Here is a 24,977-nt window from a genome sequence, read left to right on the forward strand (position 1 = left end):
AAAAGTCAAAGAAACTGCAAGCCAATTCGTCTTTTTTTTTTTTTTGCTTTTTTTTTGGGGGGGGGGTTCACATCCGGTGATGCTCAGGCGTTACTCCTGGTTCATGCACTCAGGAACTACTCCTGGCCGTGCTCAGGGGACCATATGGGATGCTGGGGATCGAACCAGGGTCGGGCTGCATGCAAGGCAAACACACTACCCACTGTGCTATCACTCCAGCCCCAAGCCAATTAGTCTTTTATCCATTGTGAGCAGCTTGGAAAACAGGATTCTAATTTAAGCTGGGCTAGATTTTTGGGCTGTATTGAAGAAGTGACATGAAACATTTGATTAAGGCTCATCTGAGTTTTAAAAGCTCAATGTCTGCAAAACCTCTAGTCATTTGCAATGGTCACATTTACATCTATGGTGATGAAAATAAGGTGTTGCCAAGCCTTAGACTGATTTTGCACTCTGGAAAGTATTTCATACTGTCTCAGTTCTTCAGAGGAGCTTACAGAAGCTCTTGTTTTTACTTGGTAAATATTAACATGGACGGGTTGAAGGCACTATTTCGTTTGCAGTCAGAAACTACCACCAAAGTTTTCACAGAAGTGCCTGTGCTTCCTAAAGATTTTTAGAAGCAAAGAATTAGCATATGTTCAAATACATATGTACTACTTGACTTTGTACTCCAGGGTTTTTCAAAAATCATTTTCATGATCTTTTATGTGTTCTAAGTTGGATATATGGAAAGAGCAAAGGATGAACATTTAGTTCATTGACTTAAAACTGTGATTTCTCACTCCGGTGTCTGTGTTAGTTGAAGAAGTTCACACTCTCCTTACATCTGCATGAACAGAGATGGTAATAAGTGGTATTCAGTGAAACATACTTTAGGTTCTTCCTTAGAATTTATAAATACAATGTTAATTATTCTTTTACAGATAAAGAAAGCAATAATAGTACAAGCAAACACAGCTCCATGCTAACTTTGTACCAGATCTGTTTTAATGGCTTCACGTGTTCATGCAATTCTCATTCCAATGTAAAGGTGAGGTGTGCAGATGTTAAGTAATTTGTCTAAGGTGACACAGCTGGCAAATGGCAGAGTCAGGGTTTGAAGATCTGGCAATCACTGTAATATACACCACCCCCCCATGAGTAATAATAGCATTCATGGAGGGTCTGAAGAATAAGTGGTCAGTGGAGTGGTCTAAACAGTAAGAATGTATTTGGGATTCCATGCTCTCTCTGTTTCTTTTAGTCAACTCTTTTTTTTAAATTTTATTTTCCCCTCATATCACATATAATAAGGTATGGTTTACACTGTGGCTTACAAAGTTGTCCATAACAATTTTTTATAGATGTTCAATATACCAACACAAATCTCATGACCATTGCACCTTTCCACAACTATTATCTTCAATTTTCCCAACCACCCCTTAGGCCTGCCCCTTAACTGGCCCTCAATAATTTATTTTATATTGCTGCTCATAATTTGCTAAAAGAATGATCAAAAGAGTTTTCCTCAGAAGAATGTTAGTGAAGATTGTGTATTTCACCATGGCGTTTATTAATCCCTTGAATAAGAGATTTCTAAAATGCTGTTACAGATTAAGACTTCTGTGTTGATATTTTGTTAATAGAGATTGGATGTCTTCTACATTACATCCCATCCAATCTGGTGTGCTATTCCTGGTTATCAGTGTTGTAGCACTGCAGCACTGTCCTCCCGTTATTCATCGATTTGTTCGAGCGGGCCCAGTAACGCCTCCATTGTGAGACTTGTTTCTGTGTTTGGATGTCAAATACATCACAGGTAGCTTGCCAGGCTTTGCTGTGTGGACGAGATACTCTCGGTAGCTTTCCAGGCTCTCCAAGAGTGGTGGAGGAATCAAACTTGGGTCAGTGGGCCGGACACGTGCAAGACAAACGCCCTACCACTGTGCTATCGGTCTACCTATCAGTGGTGTACGAAGTCCAATATTTTAACAAAATGATACAGTTGGAGTTTTAAATGGGTCACATTTGCGGGTATGTACAAGACTACCAGGATTTCTGGAAGTACAGGGAGGTGGGGAGAGGTAACCCATCCCCAGCGCTGTGAAAGCCTGGAGATTTTAGTCACAAAACTCACATACCTGAGATTTTCAATAGTTTAATTTCTAGATGATGCTCATCCTGAGTAGTGGAATCCGACTGGGAGCATGGTGGCAATTATGGAGTGTGGAGGTTTTGGGACAGGTGCTGGGGTCACCTGCTTCCTGTGTGCACTGAACAACTCCGCCTTGTGTGGGGTTTAAAGGAATCTCTGCATCTTGTTGCTCTCTCTGGAGATTTATTTATGAGTCTCTGGACCAGGGCTGGTAAAAGGGCTTACATAGTGCTGGAGGCCTCTTTTAGTCCACTTTTTTAGTGAGGATCAGTTTATGCCTGGAGGTTTGCAGAAAATTTGTTACTATAATCGATGGACAAGTTCCAGTGAGCAGATGAGAATAATATATTGGACCCATTATGAAAGACTTGCGTGGAGATCTTAGCTCCATGCTAAGATCAAAATAGCTTAAGAGTAAGAGCTGAACCAATAGAACTAGATATGTACACAGCTATGCACATAGAACCAAATACGTGTTCCGTGGAATCAGTACATTTATGGAGACTCTAGTATTTTCAGTCAAAAGCAACTTCTAGGTCAGTCAGTAGGATAATCTGGAGTTATTTTCTACATTAACAACATAATAAAAAAAAATTGTGAACCTACTCCATTGCAAGTATCATTCTTCCTATCAAAATCACTCATATCCAATTCAGAAAGCCAGGCAATCCCCAAATTAGCTGTGTAAGAGCTTGAACCTAATCAAAGAGATTAACATGCTACACAAGGAATTTATCAATCATCTGTGAAGAAGTGGTATTTCTTTCTTAAGAAAGACTAATTTGTGGGACTGGAGCGATAGCACAGTGGGTAGGGCGTTTGCCTTGCATGCGGCCGACCCGGGTTTGAATCCCAGCATCCCATATGGTCCACTGAGCACTGCCAGGAGTCATTGCTGAGTGTAGAGCCAGGAGTGATCCCTGAGCATCGTCAGGTGTGACCCAAGAAGAAAAAAGGAAGGAAGGAAGGAAGGAAGAAAGAAAGAAAGAAAGAAAGAAAGAAAGAAAGAAAGAAAGAAAGAAAGAAAGAAAGAAAGAAAGACTAATTTGTGACCATTTGGAGTACAGGCCTGGAGTCTATTTCTAACCTGGAATATTTTCCCATGCAATTTAGCTAACCATTAGTTTTCTGAAGAAAAAGAATTGTCATAATTCATGTCATTGTATACCTCATGTGTCTGGCACAAGCAAGCTACTAAGAAACATTTGCTAAAATGATTTAACTCACTAGTCATGGACAAACATTCATATAATTCACATTCATCTGATGTGATTGATATATATGTATGCTGAAATTCTCCTGGCTGCATGATTTGGGGAATTCATTTCCTCTTTAAGCATCCTACAATAAAAACAAAGAGTTAGATTATAGGGCCTCTTGTGTTCCAGCAGGCTCTGTTCCAACAAAAGGAAGAATGAGTATCAGGGTCATGCTCTTAATTGTGTTAAGGGTCAAGTTAAATGCTAGCTCACTTTGAAGTAGAAAATGGGGGTTATCTAACAGCTAATTGTGGCTATTTACAATGTTTTTTTTCCCATCAAAAATCAGAAGATGGTCAGTGTTTATATAAATGCCCCTTGGACATGGTGTTAAGGTTATGATGCTCTATCAGCATTTTAGTAATCTCTTATGCAAGCGCTTAATAACTCTGAGGTGAAATACACAATCTTCACTAACTTTCCTCTGAGGAAACATGGTTATAACAATGAGAGAGAGAGAATCATAAGGTCCAGGTGGGGGAGCTACATTTTAAATGTTATCCAGACTGTAATTTATTCCATGAAAATGTTTGCCTCCTCTAAAAAGATAATATTTTGAAACTAAACTCTTATATCTGTATATTGAATGATATAGTGAAAATGTATCAAAAAGATCAACAAGAATGCTCCAAAAGGCAAAGATTTTTCTAACAAATAAATAACTGCTGCTCTAATTTTTTAAAAATTTTCAATCAATTTCATTCAGGGTCACAGGAGTTTTGCAAACGTTTACTCAATTTCTAGCCATATGAGTTTAAGTTCAGAATTTAAAAAAAACCTATGAAGATTTTATTAAAATTTATTTTTATTTCTTCAAGTGTAGACTTTTTGTTTATAAGAGAAAAGTTTTATTTGTCATTAAAATATAATGAACACAAAAAGCATTAGTTTTAGGTCTAAAACATAATAGTTGGACAGAAGTACATGTTGCAAAATCATTGCCACAGTAATCACACATCCATCACATGGTTACAATTTTTATCTTGGTGTGGAAACTTTTAAGATCTTAACAACTTTCAAATATACAATGCAGTATTGTTAACAGTATTGTTACAATCATACTGTATATTATATCTTTAGACCTTATCTATAACTAGAAATGTGTACCTTTATTTTTTTATTTATTTGTTTATTTTTGCTTTTTGGGTCACACCTGGCGATTCACAGGAGTTACTCCTGGCTCATGCACTCAGGAATTACTCCTGGTGGAGCTCAGGGGACCATATGGGATGCTGGGCATAGAACCCGGTTCGGCCTCGTCCAAGGCAAACACCCTATCTGCTGTGCTATCACTCCAGCCCTAAGAAATGTGTACCTTTTGACTATGTTTGCTCATTTCTTGCAACCACCAAAGTATTTTATGTATTTCTGCAATTAAGATTTTTTAGATTTCACATATAATTCATAGTGTGTATCACAGTAAATCGATGGATAGACAGGTAATACACACGCAGCATTTTATGTTGTCCAAGATTTGGCTATTAAAAATAGTGCTGCATTAAGCGAAATGACTCAGAAAGAAAGGGATAGACATAGAAAGATTGCATTCATCTGGGGAACATAAAGTAACAAAATAGGAGACTAATACTCAAGAATGACCGAGATTAGTACCAGGAATTTTACTCCATGACTTGGAGGCCAACCACACATACTAGGGGAAAAGGGAGCTCAGATAGAGAAGGGAACACCAAATAAAAGTGCTGGGAGGATCCTCCCAGGATGGAAGAAGCATGCTGAAAGTAGACCAAACATGATTGCCACTCAGTGTTTCTTTTGCAAACCACAACACCCAAAAGGAGAGAGAGAACAGAGGGGAATGCCCTGCCACAGAGACAGGGTGGGATGGGGGGGATGAGGGGTGGGAGGGATACTGGGATCCATGGTGGTGGGAAATGGGCACTGGTGGAGGGATGGGTATTTATATATATATATAAATTTATATATTTATATATTATATATATTTATATATATTATTATATATATTATTATATATATATATAATTATACAATGGGATCTTTGTATAATTGAAACCCAAGCACAAAAATGTGTAAGTCTGCAACTGTACCTCATGATGTCTCACTATTAAAAAAATTTTTAATAAAAAAAAGAATAAAAAAATAAAATAAAATAAGGCTTCTCTCTCCCCTCCCCCCCAAAAATAGTGCTGCAATAGATACAGGAGCACAGAGAGCTTTTCAAGGTCACATTTCATTTGGACAAAAACACAGAAATGGAGATAACTGCATCACAAGGTCGATTTAGTAGAGTGTTTTTTTCTCTTTAAAGAAACTCCATCTATTTTCTATGACAGTGACATCAATTTATATTCCCCTACTCACATCTTCACCCACATTTGTTATCTGATGTCCATTTTATGCCAACCCTTCTAAAAGGTGTGGGTTTGGATGATTTGAAGATGATCCTTTGTCCTCTCTCCCGTATGTAGCAGGTACCATTTTGGGTACTCATTCAGATAATGTTTTCCTGCTGGGAACTATAAACTGCAAATACCATTAAACCTTAAAAATATTTAAGGCCAAATTTTTAATCGGGTGTGATAGTTCCTAAATTGCTCCTCCTAATCATTTTCTGTCTTTTTTGGCTCAGTTTGGTGAAATAAGAGCATAGCAGCTAATTATAAAACTTAGCACAGCGGTAGGGCGTTGGCCTTGCACACAGCCAACATGGTCGACCCGAGTTCGATTCCTCCGCCCCTCTCGGAGAGCCCGGCAAGCTACCGACAGTATTCGATATGCCAGACACAGTAACAACAAAGTCTCCAATGGAGATGTTACTGGGCCCCCTCGAGCAAATCGATGATCAATGGGAGGGCCTTTACTTTTTTTTTTTACTTAGAGTAACTTTTGAGTTGTCTCTATGGTTACTAAAGTGTTTCGATTGATATTTTTTAACTACTTTAACTTTTTTAAATAAAAATCTTTGGGACCACTATTATTACAGTAAGCTCTGGGTAAGGACTGAAAGTACATGGCAGGGTTATAGCAACCCTACTGGTTGTTAGTACACGTACGGGTGCATTCTTAAGACTTTATGGGGAAGAAATAATTTTTATAATGCTGTAGATTTAGTTGGATTTATTTGGCTCTGTTCTTGTCAGATACATAGAATAGATATTTCCACATGTGGGGTGGGGGAGGAATACTTTATATTTTATTTTTCTATGTTTAAAATTACCTCCTGTGGTTAAATGAAAAAATAAAAGGTGTGAGTTTTGACTTGCAATGTCCCTGATGATTAGCAGTATTGCCTTTTTTCATCTATCTATCAGTAAATTTATGTTCTTTGAAAGACTTATAAATGGCTCCTATGCCAATTTTGAAATCAGATATTTGGTGGGATGGCTGTTTGGTTTTTGATTTTTTTCCTGTTGAGTCATATAAGTTCTTGCTATGTTTTGGATATTAACTACCCTTTATCAGATATATGCTTTGGAAATATTTCATTTCATTCTGTAGAGTTCCCCTTTATTTTTCTGGTAGTTTCCTTCATGTAAGAGGATTTTTTTAGTTTGATACAATCCCACTCGCTTATGTTTGCTTTTGTTTTCTTTGTTTCTGCTGTCAAATAAAAAACAACCATGCCAAAATCAAAGTCAAAGAGTTTTCCCTTAGATTTTCTCCTAGGAGTTTTGTGGTTTCATGATTTTACAATTTGATCTTAATCAATTTTGTGTTGACTTTGATATACACAGCAAGATAGGAGTCCTGTTTTGTTATTTTAAAATGTGGTTTCCCAGATTTCTCAAAATTATTTGTTGGCGAGACTACCATTGTCCCATTGTGTGTTCTTGGGTTAAAAGTCTTAGTTAAGAATAGTATTTTAATTTGATCCTGACAAAGCAGCTGTGGACTACAGCCTTCATTTATCTGTATAAGGAAAAAGCACCCATTTTGAAAAAGCAAGGACTCCTTTCTTGAGAGGTGTGATGAGTTGAACTGTATCCCCCGCAAGCTTCTAGATTCATATATTACATTTCTAATTCCTACTATGTCAGACTAGGGTCACTCCAAATATACTTTGAGAAGATCATACAAACAGAGGAAATTGGGTCCTTAAGCCATGTATGTATGTATGTATGTATGCATGGATGTATGTATGTAGTATGACTAGTCCTTATTAAAGGGAAATTTGGACAGAGACATTCACACACTTTGTGAACATAAAGACAGAGACATCAGGGGAAAGCAGGAAATTTACCAGAGACTAAGAGAAGGGCATAAAGCACATCCTCCTCACAACTGTCAGAAGGGCCAGCCCTGCCAGCACCTTTATTTCAGCCTCTATCTTCCTGTAGGATGTGGCAATATATTTCTGTCATCTTAGTCCCCAGTTTTGGGGATTTTGTTGCAGCAACCTTAGAAAAACTAATATAGGAAGTTATCTCATCCTCTTAAGTTAAGATTAAATTAATTCTTTTGGAAAATCATCTATTGCTTCTTTTTAATTTTTAGAGAAAAGAGGGCCTGGAGAGATAGCACAGCGGGTAGGGCGTTTGCCTTGCACGCAGCCGACCTAGGTTCAATTCCCAGCAACCCATATGGTCCCCTGAGCACCGCCGGGGTAATTCCTGAGTGCAGAGCCAGGAGTAACCACCCCTGTGCATCACCAGGTGTCACCCAAAAAGCAAAATAAATAAATAAATAAATAAAAAGTTAAAAAATAAGAGAAAAGAAATAAATACCTATTTACCTTGTATGCAATAACCTGGGTTTGCCTGCCTGAAGTGAACCCTGAGCACAAAGCTAGGAGTAGGTCCCTGAGCACTGCTGAGTGTGTCCCCAGAACAAACAAAGATCTTGTTTGGGGATGCTCAGCATTTTTAGAACAGGAGCTGATTTTCTATAGTGTACAACACCCCCTACCATACTATGAAGTGCAATTTGCTTTACTCAAAGTCCACCAGTCTTAACAATTTTAATGTAAATCTCAATCAAAAACACCTCACAGTGGGGTTCGAGTGATAGTACAATGGGGAGGGCGTTTGCCTTGCACGCAGCCAATCCAGATTCTAGCTCTGGCATCCCATATGCCCCCCCCCCCAGCACCACCAGGAGTAATTCCCTCCTGAGCCTTTCCAAGTGTGGCCCTGTGCCACCAAAAAAAAAAAATCACCCTTTACAGAAACTCCAGAGTATTTTTTAACCTACCCAACTGACATAAAACAGTGTTTTTCACACCTATTGTTTTATTTTCTAATCATCTCTTTGGCGATTTTACTATATTTAAGCCAGTGTTTAGCGCATCTATTGTTTTATTTCCTAACCAACTCCTTGCCGATCTTACTATATTTCTGGGCAAATGGAAGATTTTCTCTCATGTAAGTCATGGTAAATGAAAAAATGTCTTCACAATTTTACATAAGGTGGTAAATCCAATGCAATTTAGAATACAAGGTAAAGGCAACCTTTGGTGAGCAACTGAACATTAGAGCAAAGGAAAGGAAAACAAGCCAGTGAGAAGGCAGTGTGAGAGGGAGAGAAATGCATCTGCGTTTACAGAGAGAAAGAATCTCAGGCCAACATTGCCAATGCTGTCAGAAATGGGCATCAGGGTCCAATTTTGAGACACGTTCATCTGGGTGGACACCCAGAATAGAAAGAGAGCAAGCTCCATGTGAGCTAATTGAGAAGCACTTAATAAAAACAACAGCTTCATTGAGATATGATTTATGTACTATACACAATCATAATATGATATCATAATCAATAATATGATATTGGAGTTACAAGCGTCAATGTGTACCTGGGTTCCATAAGGGCAAAGAGTGTGGATGTTTGAAAACTATTTTCCTTCCTAGGTTCAAAAACACTTGAGAAAGAGGAGAGTCCAAAAAACAAAGGTCAAAATGCACTGGAACTGGGGCTGGAGCGATGGCACAGTGGGTAGGGCGTCTGCCTTGCACGCAGCCAACATGGCCGACACAGGTTCGATTCCCAGCATCCCATATGGTCCCCTGAGCACCGCCAGGAGCAATTCCTGAGTGCATGAGCCAAGAGTAACTCCTGAGCATCGCCGGGTGTGACCCAAAAAGCCAAAAAAAAAAAATGCACTGGAACTAAGACCTATCAAGGAATACAACCAGCTTGTGGATCAATCCAACTCATACATGCACGTGGTAACAAAGCCAAAATAAATAACCCAGTATTCACCAACTCATGAGTGGATATACTGTACACAGAAAAGAACATTATTTATTCCCTTACAAAAAATAAACAAAATAAGCAAATCTACAGAGACAGAAAGTAGGCTCGTGGTTCCTTACGAATGAGAGCCTGGAATGTAATGGGGAATATTAGTTAATGAATTAGTTAATTAGTTATTTAGTTAATATTAGTTAATATTCTTATAGGAATCATAAAATGCTCCAAAAATTGTCGTGGTGCTAGCTTAACTTTGTAAATGTACTTAACATCATTGAATCGCTTTAAAATATGATTGTGTATAGTACATAAATCATATCTCAATAAAGCAGTTGTTTTTTTTCAGCTTATAATTTTAACATTTGGAACTGTAATTTATTGTGTGAAATCTTGTCGGGGTTTCCACTTTGATTTATAACGCCCCTGGTGCTTGCTCCAGCACAGTTATCTGTGGTGGTTTCTAGCTACTGGCAACATGCCTTGTTGCTGTCTCTGAAATCAACTTAGCTCTTGGACAGTGCAAAGTTGAAGAACTTTTTTGCTACATGATTCTTGACAAGACCTGGAAAAATAAGACTATTTTATATTTAAAAAAACAAACAACCACCCCCCCCCTCCAAAACAGGAGACAAACATTAGTCCACAATGCAAGATTTTTTTTGAAAGAAACCTGTTTTAGTAATATTTCTGTTTCTTTTATTAGAATAGAAAGTCATCAACCCATCACATTTGTTATATTTTTCTTTCATTAGTTACAGGATCTAACTCCATATATTATTTTACATGGGAACAATAGGATTCTGGGTTAATGAGTAGAGTTCTTCTTTCATATGTGAATTACCGTAAATCCCACTTTCATCCTGCCAAGTGTTGATGCCAAATCTTTTGGAACCATTTAGATCTGTGAACTGAGAACGGCATTTTCTGTGGACCATCGAATACTCACACGGAGGAGAATAATCCTACAAAAGGAAATGAGAAAAAAATATTAAATGACTGAAATAAGTAGAAAGCACACTCAGTAGTGCTCAGGGCTTACAACTGTCTCTGTGCTCAGGGATCACTCCAGGTGGTGCTCAGCGGAGAATATGTGGTGCCAAGTATTGAACCTGGTCAGCTGCATACAAGGCAAGGGCCCTCCCTATGTACTATCTCTCAGTCAGCTCTCCGCCCTTACAGTATCTGTAAGAAAATATCAGGAAGAGAGAATTTAAACATTGCCAAAATTAACTGACTCCTCCAGGCCTACAAACACACTGTTTATCCCATTTTCCTTCCAGGAATTTCATGAAAGTCTTTTAAAAATTTTGGGTGGGTTGTTTTTGTTTTAGGGCCATACCTGGCAATGCTCAGGGGTTACTCCTGACTCCTCACTTAAGAATTATTTCTAACGATATTTGGGGACCATATGGAAAGCTAGGGATTAAACCTGGGACAGTCACACACAAGGCAAATGCCCTACCTGCCATGTTGTCTCTCCAGCCTGTCACAAAACTCTTAATAAGAAACAATACAAAATCTGATAACAAAGTCACAAAGCCTTATAATATTTGTGTGACTTTATATAAAAGAGAGATGTCATTGGGGCCTTTTGGGGGTTTCTTTCTTCTTCTTCTTCTTCTTCTTCTTCTTCTTCTTCTTCTTCTTCTTCTTCTTCTTCTTCTTCTTCTTCTTCTTCTTCCTCTTCTTCTTCTTCTTCCTCTTCCTCCTCCTCCTCCTCTTCCTCCTCCTCTCTTCCTCTTCCTCTTCTTCTTCTTCTACTTCCTTCTCCTTCTCCTCCTCCTCCTCCCCCTCCTCCACCTCCTCCTCCTCCTCATCCTCCTCCTCCGCCTCTTCTTCTTCTTCTTCTTCTTCTTCTTCTTCTTCTTCTTCTTCTTCTTCTTCTTCTTCTTCTTCTTCTTCTTCCTCCTTCTCCTCCTCCTCTTCCTCCTCCTCCTCCTCCTCCTCTTCTTCTTCTTTTTTATCAGATTAGGATCTGTTTCAGAGATTTGAGCATCACCTACTCAGAGGGAGCAGGACCTGCTCGTTTCTACTCCAGCTGTGTCCCAGTGAGAGATCTGGAGAGCTTCAAACACCTGCTCCGTGAGTTCCTAGCATCTTTTATGCACAGAGAAGGATTTATGTAGATGAGCTCACTGACATAATTGACTGTGACCTTTCAGGAAAAGGATTCTGGGAGCAGAAAGTACTGAAGACCAGAGGTGGAAATAAATGAATTCCAGTACTGTGAGGAGAATGGGAATCTCAACAAATCATCCTCTGAAAGACAGATGAACAAAATGTAGCCTGTCCACACACTGAGACCTGACTTGGCAAAGAAATGTCAGATGCTATAATTTTGGAAACCTTTTAAAATTTTATTTGATGCACTGACTTACAATACCTTTAGCGATCGGATTTCATGCAGACAACGTTTTAACACCACAACTCCCTCCAGAGCATCACCTTCCTTCCACCCTGATTTTAGTGTCCCCTCCCCGGCCCCTCCCCCACTGGGTTGTGCTCAGTTCTGTAGACCAGTTCTCATTTTCTGTTACCTTTGGTCATTTGTTTCCTTGCTGTAATTCTAAATATCCCACATATGAAACCCTTTTACTTTCTCTTTTTGGGTCACACCTGTCAATGCACAGGGTGTACTCCTGGCTTTGCACTCAGGAATTACTCCTGGCGGTGCTCAGAGAATCCTATGGGATGCTGGGAATTGAACCTGGGCCGGCCACGTGCAAGGCAAATGCCCCTGCTGTGCTATTGCTTCAGCCCCCCACGTATAAAACCTTTATGCTAAGTGAAAGACCCTATACCAAAAAGCCACACTTAGAGTTCTGAAACGAAATGTCCAAATTAAGGAAGTGCACAGAGACAGAAGGTGATTTAGTCAGGAGACAGGTGGGGGGTGGGGGTGGGATGATGACTGTCAGTGGGTAGAATTGCTGATTTTAGGTGTAAATTGGTTGGATTGTGGGGAATACTGGCATTTGGCTAAGCGTTTCTAACTTGGTCTGTGAGGCTTTTCAAGATGAAATGAGCATTAAATTGGTGGGTTTAGTAAAGCAGTTTGCCCTCCCTAATGTGGTAGGCATTGTTTGAAACACTGAGAACCTGAGCAGAAGGAAATGATAGAGGATGTCAGAATTTGTCCCCTTTTGGCCTGACTATTGGGCTGAGACATTAATCTTTAGGGGACTGGAGGAGAAAGGGTCATACTCCGTGGGGCTCAGGATCCAGTTCTGTGTCCAGTTCTGGCTCTGTGCTCAGAAGGGAGCCCTGGTGGTGCTTGGGGGACCAGGGATTCAAATGAAGGGAGAGCGGGGGGTGTGGGATGCAGGATTATCTCTCTGGCCCTGAGATATTAATCTTTGTATTCCACTCGTCGGTACTCTTCATTCGGTACTCTTGTCTAAGTCTTCAAACTTAGACAAAATCATATCTCCAGCTTCCTGGGTTTCCAGCTTGCAGGCAGCAGATCATAAACTCGTCCTCCATAAGGTATGAGGCAATTCCTTAGAATTATAAGCCAACCCCTCACAATCAATTAAATATGTGTATAAGGATATAGACATGGGTTTCTTTGGGAATGATGAACTTCTGAAATTTATTGTGGTAATGATTTCTGACTCTGTGGATGTATAAAAAAATGGCAATTTGGATGCTTTAAAGGGATGGCTCTATGATACATGGATTATATCTCAGGAATGCTGTTGTATTTTTTTAAGTGGTAAGTAGCAGCGAGAGACATTCCTTGCTGGTACCCAACAGGGGTTCAATTTCCAGAATCACAGGGCCTCCAGTACATTGTAAAGTGTTCCATAAAGGTCCCTGAGCATTGCTAGAGTGATGCTAGTGGCCCCTGACATCCCAGGGCTGAACCAGCATCACATTCCCAGGCACCAGCACTGAACTGCAAGCTCAGTTGGCTAAGTATTGGCAAGAGTAGCCTCTGGGGCCCCTGGAAAATGCTTAGGAGAACCCTTTCATGCAAAAAAACCCCCCCAAAAAACAAAAAAAAAACCCAAAAAACCTAAAACACATATAGCATGAAGTTGAACAGAAAAAAATCAGGCCCAGCACCTTTAATTCTGACTGCTTAGACCGAAGGCCAAATTATGATGAGGGTATCCTAGAAAATCAATTACCACTGAATTGTCTAATTATATTTAGGGAGGTGCTCAGATGCTCCTTGCAATATTTGATTCTGCTTTGCTCTGTTGCCCATGCCTATTGGTGCTTGGAGACTACCAAGAATAAAGGCCCTCCCGTTGATCGTCGATTTGCTCGAGCGGGCCCAGTAACGTCTCCATTGGAGACTTTGTTGTTACTGTGTCTGGCATATCGAATACTCTCGGTAGCTTGCCGGGCTCAGGATGGCCGAGTGGTCTAAGGCGCCAGACCAAGAATACAACTTGTATTTTTTTTTTTTTTTGCTTTTTGGGTCACACCCATGTTGCACAGGGGTTACTCCTGGCTCCTGCACTCAGGAATTGCTCCTGGCAGTGCTCGAGGGACCATACAGGATGTTGGGAAATGAACCCAGGTCAACCACATAAGGCAAATGCCATACCCACTGTGCTATCACTCGCTCCAACCCCAACTGGTAGTATTTCAGGGACCATGTGATGCCAGGGGTCTAACTTGGAACTTCTGCATATAATGAATTCACTTCCTCCCCAAGCCCAAGCCATTACTTTTATGGATCGTCTAAACCAAGTATGCAGGAATCAGTCAATTCAGAATCACTAGTAGTTTGGCCTCTTTTGATGTATATAACTGTCTCTTAGTCCTAGGATACATTAAATCTTTTCCCAGAAAAAAAAGGCAAACTACGAGCAGAAAAATGTCAAACTAAGAGCAACCTAGAAGCTTCTCATGTGCAAAATGGGAGTTTTGCAACAAGATCATAATCTTGCCATGAAGCTCACGGTTATAAGGACTTTAGAATACCAATGATAAAACACAGGTCATTTGGATCACAGAGTTCTACATTAGATAATACTTTTTAAATGTTTGCCATGAAGAATGAATTAAATGCAATTTGAAGTGAAAGAAAAACGCAAAGAGAGTCTGGAGAACTGTAGGTAGGAAAGAAAAAACATGGAAAAGGAAAGCATGAGAGTGCAAAGAGCCAATGATTTCCCAATTTCTCTGCTGCTGGATTTGAATCTGTCAGAGTTCCTTTGACCTGAATAGGGAGAACTTTAGAGAAATGAGATCCATGGGAGAGGTTGTCAGTCCTGAGTCACTTTGGTTTCCTACATCCCAGAAAAGATTCTGAAATAGCTGCAAGTCTGCAAAAGAGATTCTGCTTTCAGCTACACTCCAAGCCTTGAGCTGAGACAAAACAGGAGTCTTCAAGTCTTTGGTGGGGTCAACAGTATCAACAGAGCAGAAATAAGCCTGAATCATCCCAAATGTGTCCCCTGGGCTCTAAATAAAATCATCATTCAAGTATGTAAGGGGTGGGATTCACAGCATGCTCCTCTGAGTAAGCACAGGCTGACTGTTAAATACAATGAGAATGTTCTTGGGATCAAAGGAAATGTTCTTGGAGCTTGCCTTGCACATAGATGACCTGGGTTCAATCCCCAGCACCCCATATGTTCTGCCAAGTCTGCCAGGAGTAATCAATGAGAACGGAGTCAGGGGTAAGCCCTGAGCACAGCTTGGAGTGGCCCCAAAACAAACCAAAAACACCTCAAATAAATAAATAGTTAAAATAAATAAAAACATTGAGAATGTTCTGTGTTTCTTGACTTTTCTTCTAGATACCATTCTTTTTCAGAGAAAACCATAGATAGAAAGTACAAAGAATAACTCAATCATGAACAACTTTGTGTACCTCACGATGATTCTATAAAAATAAAGAAAAGAAAAGAAAAAAAAGAAGGAAAGAAGGAAAGAAAAAGAAAGAAGGAAGGAAGGAAGGAAGGAAGGAAGGAAGGAAGGAAGAAAGAAAGAAAAAAGAAAGAAAGAAAGAAAGAAAGAAAGAAAGAAAGAAAGAAAGAAAGAAAGAGCTTTAATGTCCACAGGCTTTAGTTTTTGTTTTTGTTGAAAAGGTGGAAAGTCGGGCCATATTCAGCTATGCTCAGGTATTACTCCTGACTCTGTGCTCCGGGATCACTCCATATGCAGTGCTGACTGAAGTCACAAATTGAAGTCATCTTTGTGGAAGACAAGAACCTTAACTTCTGTACTATATGTGTCCACAAGCCTTGGTAACTAATGCCAAAATGGAAAAGCCTTATCAGGTGTACTAGGCACACCACACTAGAAACCAGAATGTGCAGAAAATACACACACACCTGTTCTTCCCTCTGGCGTGAGAATGCTAAGTCTGAACCTCCTCTCTCTCTCTCTCTCTATATATATATATATGTATATCACTGTCACTGTCCTCCCGTTTTTCATCGATTTGCTCAAGCAGGCCCAGTAACAACGTCTCCATTGTGAGACTTGTTACTGTGTTTGGCATATCGAATGTGTGTGTGTATATATATATATATATATATACATATATATGGCTCTGATTTATTACAACATATATATATGAAAGCAGTAGCACTTGCTACTGTTGGTTAAAACAGCCAGCCCTTGCAAAGCAGTGGAAAATCATTTTCATTGCTGGATTCTTTGGCTTCGGAATTGGTGGAAATAGCAAAGACAATATTTCCCTGCTCCATAATGTCTTAGTCTCAGCTGGGAAGACAAAAATCTGGGGATAATGGAAGTGTTGGGGCTGGTGACAGCTCTCATTCTAATTGGCAGTTAATGCTGGCTGGCTGTGGGGATCTCACCTGAGGCTGCTGCTGAGCCAGCCACACTGACAGGTCGTTCCATGTATCTGCATGGGTTTCTTCACAGCATGGCAGCAGGGTTCTGAGAATGAGGATGGATGGTGCAGGGACTACCAGGAGGAAGCTGCTCTGCTTTGCATTCCATAGTCTCAGAAACCACAGCTTGAGGCAAGGAGGAGGAGGAGGAGGAGGAGGAGGAGGAGGAGGAGGAGGAGGAGGAGGAGGAGGAGGAGGAGGAGGAGGAGGAGGAGGAGAATTCTGTGTAGAATTGGATGTGTGGCTCTGATTTATTACAACAGAAGGACGCCAAGCAAAATCAGCAAAGAGAAAGAGAAGGCTCATGAGCTCCATATAAAACCAGGTGCACATTGCTTACTGAGTGTCCTTTCCCAGTGAGTTGCACAGCGGACACTTCAATCCCCCTAGCAACAAGTTGGAAAATGCAACCTACTGGGAAAGCTCATTACTCAGTACACAAGGGCAGGTCACATCAGTGTGGTGTGCTCAGCTTATACCAAAATGCTAGAATCCCAGAATGAAAGCAGGTGTCCAACATAAACAAAAATCTTAGGTATAGCGAGCCACTCATTAGGAAAGAGCTATCTCCAAAAGTGAAGTTTTAGACACCAACATTGCAAGTGTGTTGTCTGCAATGGACAGAGAACAGTCTCAGTTCTGCTCTGTGAATTGGTCTGCAAACCGAGCATGGAGAGAGAGAATTTCTGAGAAACTAACATTTTTTTCCCAAGGGAAATTTCTTCCTATCGAAAATATTTAAATTTTAAAATCAGGTGAAACTTTAGCTAGATCGAAGAATTAAGTGTTTTTCACTGAGGGTGTGCTCAGAAAGAAGGCCAATGATGGGTTAGATACATTTTCTCTGCGTACACAACTCATAGAATTATGATTTCAATGTCCTAACATAATATTGAAATGCTCATTCAATATCTATTTAGTGGGAGTGGGGGAAAATTGTTTGGAAATTATGTATATAAACATATTTGTGAATGACCACACTGTGTTGCCAGCAGGTCTACTGTTCTAGTGCTACACAGACAGAAGTTCTAACAAACACTTATTCAGTGCAATGACTTCTGAGTCCTTTAGGTACAGGATACACAGCAAGAATTTGATATGTCAAATATGTGGGAATCAGTGACTTAAGCAGAGTCAGAGTGAAACTCACATTCCGTGGAAGAACTTTAGGAATGTGCCTGGCTAACAAGAAATAAATAACCAAAGATGATCCACAGTTTTAAAGCTGGATCACAGGGAATGTTATAACCAACATAAAGTCATGGAACAGACATGATTGTGGGAAGACATTCTTGAGGAGTTGGGATAATGAGTCACATTGTAGACATTTTTTATTGGAGATGACATCAGTGCAAAATGTTTATTTGGAAGGTGATGCTATAGGACAGATGGCCTGACAAGAGATCAGTGCCCTGTGCACAGCAGTCATCACAGGTTGGGGAAAAAATAGCTATTGGGACTGTGTATGGTATTTGAAAATGGGTGTGAGGAAGATGACATAATCTCACTATAAATTTTCCTCACGTTGAAAAATGTAAAAGATTAGACATCAACATTGCAAGTGTGTTAGAAAACACCCCTTGAACTATGTAGCAATAAAGAAGCATTATATCTCCAAGCTGTTCTCAAATGGTAAAAAATAAATTGATAACTCTAGGTTATAAAACCCAGCTTCCGGAAGAGAACAGCGCAGTCTCCTGTCCCTGCACCTGGCTGTCCTCGCCGGGGCCCCTTGGAGGGGAGCGGGTTGAGTTTTCCTCCCCGCTCTGACCAGGGCTCCGGCAGCCGAAGACCTCCAGAACCAGCCACCACCATGCTGAGACCACTCTCTCTGCACACATGAAGGTACCGGCAGAGAAACGAGGGCACGCGGATCCCGGGGCTGAGATCTCCAAGCCTACTCGGATAGGGGCTGAGCATCCTCCACCCAGATCCTCCAAATTCCAGTAGGCGGGGTCACACCCACCAACTGGCCTCCTGGTGCCGTGTAATCCCATCAACGGCCAAGACTCAGAGACTATAAAACCCAGCTCCCGGAAGTGTGCGGCCGCATTTGCGGTCCCGCGACATCTTATCATCTCATTCCTACTTTGGACAAACTGGAAGGCTACCGAATATAACCTGCCCACACGGCAAAGTCTGGCAAACTCCCCATGGCGTACCCAATATGCCAAATACCAGTAACAATGAAGGGTCTTGTTCTCCTAACTCTGAAAGAGCCTTGAATATGGCACTTTTAAAAAAAAAATCTCAGGGCTAGGACGAAGAGACGTTACTGGGGCCTGCTCGAGGCAATCGACTAATAACAGGATGGTCGTGATTGTGATTGTGAACTCTAGGTAAAGATTACTTGGGAAGGGATGGAGAGATAGTACAGCAGGTAAGGGACTTGCCTTGTGTGAGGCAAGCCTAGGTCCTATCCTTGGCATCCCATATGGACCCTAGAAACCACCAGGAGTAATTTAATTCCTGAGTACAGAGCAGAAGAATCCCTAAGCCTTGTCAGTTTTGCCCAAAAATGAGAGAGGGAAGGAGAGAAAGAGAGAGACGGAGAGACAGATTACTAGATTACTTGAGAGGTCCTTGTACTATTTTTGTAGATTTCTTTAAGTTTGAAATCATATAAAAATAAATTAAACCTCATGAATGATGGTTAGGAAGTCATGATAATAGATAAATTCTCTGAGATCATGTAAAATGAGAGGGATAAGTTTCTAGGACATAAATTTTATGATTTCTCATTGTCCATCAGGAAGCCATGAAGAACAGAAAGAGATACAGAGCACTGGTATGTCCTAGATTCTGTCTGAAAGGAAAGGAAAGTTGCACCATTGTTCAATTACAAAAAAGAACCATTAAGACCTAGACCTTGAAAAAGGCCCTAAGTTGAGCCAGAAATCACTGAAGATGCAAAATAATCACTATAGAGAAAAGTTTGCCTTGAAACTAAACTTTTCGGGGCCAGAGTGATAGCACAGTGGGGAGGGCATTTGCCTTGCATGCAGCTGACCAGTGTTCAATTCCAGCATCCCTATATGGTACTCCTGAGCACCACCAGGAGTAATTCCTGAGTGCAGAGCCAAGAGTAACCCCAGAGCATTACTGGGTGTGACATGTAGCACTGTAGCACTGTCCTCCCGTTGTTCAAAGATTTGCTCGAGCGGGCCCAGTCCATCATGAGACTTGGTGTTACTGTGTATGGCATATCGAATACGTCATGGATAGCTTGCCAGGCTTTGCCATGCGGGCGAGATACGCTCGGTAGCTTGTCAGGCTCCTCGAGAGGGGCAGAGGAATCGGGTTGGCTGCATCGGCTGTGTGCAAGGCAAACGCCCTACCTGCTGTGCTTCAGCCCACAGGGGGAAAAAAAAACCCACTAAGATTTCTATTGTTTCTTCTTATCTGTAACAGATGACAAAAAGACAGGTTAGACTGTTTCAGGAGTGCCCTTGTGGTGAGTTGCTTCCTCAATAAATCTGTACTCATGAAAGACTAAAAGTGATTGTCTGCCAAGATACTAACAGCATCAGTGTCCCCCTAAGCAACAGGAATCCGATATAAATCCCAGCCACTTCCGTTTCACCCTTCACCTCACTGTCCTTAGGTCCTCTGCTTCTACAATAGCTCAATCAGTACCACCACTTAATCCTTTTCACCTATTTTTTTTTTGATCTTCCAATCTACTTTTTTTTTAAAAAATTTTTTCAGTAGTGAGACATCATGAGGTACAGTTACAGACTTACACATTTTTGTGTTTGGGTTTCAATTATACAATGATCAAACACTCATCCCTCCACCAGTGCCCATTTCCCACCACCACGGATCCCAGTATCCCTCCCACCCCCCTATCCCCCCCATACCACCTTGTCTCTGTGGCAGGGCATTCCCCTCTGTTCTCTCCTTTTGGGTGTTGTGGTTTGCAAAAGAAACATCGAGTGGCAATCATGTTTGGTCTATAGTCTACTTTCAGCATGCTTCTCCCATCCTGGGAGGATCCTCCCAACACCTTTATTTGGTGTTCCCCTCTTTATCTGAGGGGAACCCATGATCCTCCGCCACCATCCCTGTGTTACATCTAGTCCACCTCTTTATTCCATTACTCCCCTCAAGTTTATTTTACTTTTTTAACAAAACAGTAGGTCATGACTATTATGTAACACTTGAAAAAGACATTACTGCTGTGACTTAAAAAAATTGTGTAGGAAATACCATTATCCATTATCTCCTAAAACTACTGTTCGGAGTAAAATATCATTTCTATGTCTTAGTCAACTGTATACCCATTCCCTACTTGATTTTTCCCAATCTTCCAAGTCAGTGGTCTTCAACCACCAGTCCTTGGCCCAGTACTGGTACACAAGTTTAGAAATGTTGAAAACTACTGGTCAACCTGGTCTACCACCTTGTTTATAACTGCTGATCCAGGCACATGGATACAGGCCAGTTGGCAGATGTAAAAAGGATGAAGATGGCTGTTCCAAGGGATTCTTGTGTGCTTATGTTTATTTGATTGAATTCTTTCTCTTTAGGATCTTTTTTATACTTTTACTTTTCAAGGTTATTTTCCATTTTAGGCCTGCCTTCTGGAACATGAGTTGACTCTACCTAATTTAATATTAAAATACAATTTAAAAGCATCATCACAATTCCTTCATCCAGATCTTCCATAAAAACGCATAATGTTTGCTGACCAGATCATTCATAGCAAACTAACCTTGTGTTCCATCATTACAGACAGTCATTAACCACCTGGTGTTCAACCAGCACTGATCATTCTTATCTCGTGGGCCTGTAAGCAAACTCATCTGGAGTATTCCATTTACTCTTTTAAAAAATGTTTCTGTACCCATCCCTCCACCAGCGCCCATCCTCCACCACCACGGGTCCTAGCATCCCTCCCACCCCCCATCCCCCCATCCCACCCTGCCTCTGTGGCAGGTCATTCCCTTTTGTTCTCTCCCTCTCGCCTTTGGGGTTCTGTGGTTTGCAAGAGAGGCACTGAGTGGCAATCATGTTTGATCTGTGCACAAAAATTTGTAAGTCTATAACTGTATCTCGTGGTGTTTCACTAATAAAAAATAAATAAATAAATAAGTAAATTTAAATTAAATTAAATTTAAAAAATAATGATCATTGTATAACTGAAACCCAAGCACAAAATTTGTAAACCTATAACTGTACCTCATGGTGTTTCACTAATAAAAAAAGAAAAAATTTAAAAAAAAATTTAAAAAAATAAATAAATAAATGAAAACATGTATAAACTTAAAAAAATGTTTCTGGCAGCAAGTTTGTTTAAGTGAATGGAATGTCACACTGGATGGAATAAAAGTAGATTACTGTGATACTTTATTATTTGCAGTATGCATCATGTACAGAAGTCCTTAGCACTTTATATACCTCACTGAAGTCCCACCTCCTTTTGCAAGGTTGTCTTTCAGGCACACACTCAAAATGTTATGGGGAAGAAAATAAAAAAATCCTCTGATAGGCAGGCCTTATGAATCAACCCTGTAGTCACAGGAGAGAAGAAGATTCCTCCACTTATTCATTTTATTACATATAAAATGATTTTACTTCTTCTATTGGAGATGGCCCATACCAGGTGACACTCAGGGCTACCTTGGCTCTTAGTTCAGGAGTGACCTCTGGCAATGGTTAGGGGACAATATGCAGTGCCAGGGATCTAGCCACATTAGCTGCATGCAAGGCAAGTGTCTTAACCCTGCACTGTCTCACTCATAAAATTATTTTATTTCCACTTAATTTTTTTCTCCCAATGTCTCCATTATGTAAGAGTAACGGGAAAGTGTATTATGAAATTATAAAAGTAACAATAAATGTTACTTAATTACTCTTCCTTTTCTTTAGTTATTCCTTCTTTTCCTTACTGGTTTGAGCTATTTGAACTACTTGAGCCATCGCAGCAACCCTGATGCCAGTGCTGAGGCCTTTCAATAAACAGAACCCAACTTGGATAATGCTTGTCTTTAAACTAACACACTTGTAAAGGTACATTGTTTTGCTTTTGTTTTTTTTTTGTTTTTGTTTCTTAAATGAAAGCGATCACTGAGGCATAAACATTTAGATTCAGGAAAGGTAATGCAAATCTGGATCTAGGGAGCGTAGGGGACACGCTAAGGATGGCTGGATCCTAGGGGGACTCAGGACACAGCTGATTTTCAATCAACACAGACAGAACAATACTTGAACAATGCTACATCCATACATACATGAGAGTCCTAGTGATAGGACAGGCCACTCTTGTTGGTAATAATTGCTAAATAGATCTCGTTGCTTTCCTACTATGAAATGCAACACAGGTTCCCTGTGACCAATTTGAAATGCCCTGTTAACTTTGAAACGTAGTTCTACACTGTTTCCTTGCAGGCATCCAACCCCAGTTCAATGCCAAGCACCACAACTGGTTCCTGGAGCAATTCCAGGAGTCATTCCTGAGGACAGAATCAGGAATAGTCCCTGAGCACCTCCAGGTTAGGCCCATACATCTTTCTTCTCTCTCCAAACTGAGTTTCCTTAGCTTTCTATTCCTAGATGAGAAAGCTAACACATTTTGGTTTAAAGATAGCTTCTGTATCTGGAAAGATCATCCCATACTAAGCTCTAGTGAGAAAAACAAAATGGTACTTCACACTTGCTATTCACCCACTAAGTTTTCCCATCTACTATTGCACGACTGGAAAGACCATTAATCCCCAGTGGGCTTATGTTACCGGGCCGGCTCGAGCAAATCAATGAACAACGGGAGGACAGTGACAGTGACAGTGCTTCCTGAACGATAGCACAGAGGGTAGGGCATTTGCCTGGCATGCAGCCAATATGGCCTACCCTAGTTCGATTCCTCTGCCCCTCTCGGAGAGGCCGGCAAGCTACCGAGAGCATCTCACCTGCACAGCAAAGCCTGGCAAGCTCCCCATGACATATTCGATATGCCAAACACAGTAACAAGTCTCACAATGTTACTGGACCCACTCGAGAAAATCGATGAACAACGGGAGAACAGTGACAGTGATAGTGCTTCCTGAAGTTATTGCTATCATACATACTGATTTCCAAAACCCAAATATAGAATCTGCCAACACCCTGGCTTACCACTTTTCCACCTTCTCAAGGCAATGGTTTTGAATCCACACTGGAAACTCATTCCATTTCCCTGGTTTCCCATAATTGTTCTCCCCCTGAAATGCCAATAACTTCTAATGCATCCCTTTTGTTGGTTACCTCCAATTTCCACTGTCTCACATCTTCACCGTGGCCTTACCTGTTGACATCTTCTACATCTTTATTTTTCCGATCTTCCAAACAGAGAATTTGCTCATTCCCTGCACAATATTTTTCTTAACTCACCCTGACTACATTCGGTAGACTCTTCAACATTGCGTCAGCTCATTTATGCTCAATTCTAAAGGTTTATGTCTCCTACAAATAGTCAGCTTTGGGACAATCTTCTACTATACCAACTCTGGATTCTCTTTTCCTTTCCTTTCCTTCCTCGGGAGAAGGGTTTGATGAAAACCTTCACTGAAATTGGGATGAACAGTTTAAGAGATGACATTAGAAAAAAAGTAGCTTCCAATTCCCTCTTTCTGTCCTCTGAAATTATTTCCTAATTTGCTTAGAGTTTTCCAAAGTGAGTGATACCTCTCCCCGCCCCTACTTTAGGGATTGCTGGAATAATTCAGGGTGGGCTAGTGGCCCCCAGTCCAATTGATGGGAACCCTTCATTTGCTGCTTAAACAAGGTAGATTTCCAGGCATGGAGGTAGGTTGAGTGGGAGTAAGGATGAGGTGCTGAGTGATATAAATTTGGGAGCCAATGAAATCTACAACTAAGAGGTGATCATCCCTTTTAGAATTCCTCTCAATGCTGCCCATTTAAGCAAATGTAAGGTAAATTAAAATTAATAGCATCGATTCCAGAGAAAAATTTCAAATATGAATCTAAATATTTTAAGGTATGTTCAAGGAAGGCTGGGAAAATAATATAGTCGAAAAATAATACTGGGAAAATAATATAGCAAGTAGGGTTCTTGCCTTGAACACAGCTGGCCTGTGTTCAATTCCTGGCATACCATATATTCCTCTCAGCCCCACTAGGAGTGATTCCTGAGCACAGAACAAGGAACAAGCCATGAGTACCACCGGTTTTTGTTTTCACTGTTCTATATTTATTTATTATTTATGTATTTTAATAAAAAATTTATTTTTGGACTGGAGCTATAGCACAGCAGGTAGGGCGTTGGCCTTACAAGTGGCCAACATGGCCAACCTGAGTTTGATTCCTCTGCCCCTCTCAGAGAGCCAGGCAAGCTACTGAGAGTCTCTCGCCCGCACGACAAAGCCTGGCAAGCTACCCGTGACGTATTTGATATGCCAAATACAGTAACAACAAGTCTCACAATGGAGACATTACTGTGCATATTTGATATGCCAAACAGTAAAAAGAAGTCTCACAATGGAGACATTTCTGGGCCTGCTCGAGCAAATCGATGAACAGTGGGAGGACAGTGACAGTGTCCTTTTATTTTTTATTATTTTTTATTTTTTTAATTTATTTTTATTTTTAAGCACTGAA

The 24,977-nt window shown here is 40.5% G+C and overlaps 1 protein-coding gene across 1 annotated transcript in view; it reads right to left on the minus strand.

Moving 5' to 3' along the window:
• Positions 1 to 10,337: 10,337 nt before the first annotated feature.
• The window catches only part of CFAP95 (cilia and flagella associated protein 95), a 103,562-nt gene continuing 88,922 nt past the window's right edge, over positions 10,338 to 24,977 (minus strand). Inside the window, exon 6 of the mRNA XM_056118780.1 lies at positions 10,338 to 10,520. Within this exon, the coding sequence (XP_055974755.1) occupies positions 10,338 to 10,520 (183 nt within the window). The remainder of the gene's footprint in view (positions 10,521 to 24,977) is intronic.

The sequence above is a fragment of the Sorex fumeus genome, unplaced genomic scaffold (assembly GCF_029834395.1).
Source record: "Sorex fumeus unplaced genomic scaffold, SorFum_2.1 ptg000038l, whole genome shotgun sequence".
NCBI classification, from domain to species: domain Eukaryota; kingdom Metazoa; phylum Chordata; class Mammalia; order Eulipotyphla; family Soricidae; genus Sorex; species Sorex fumeus.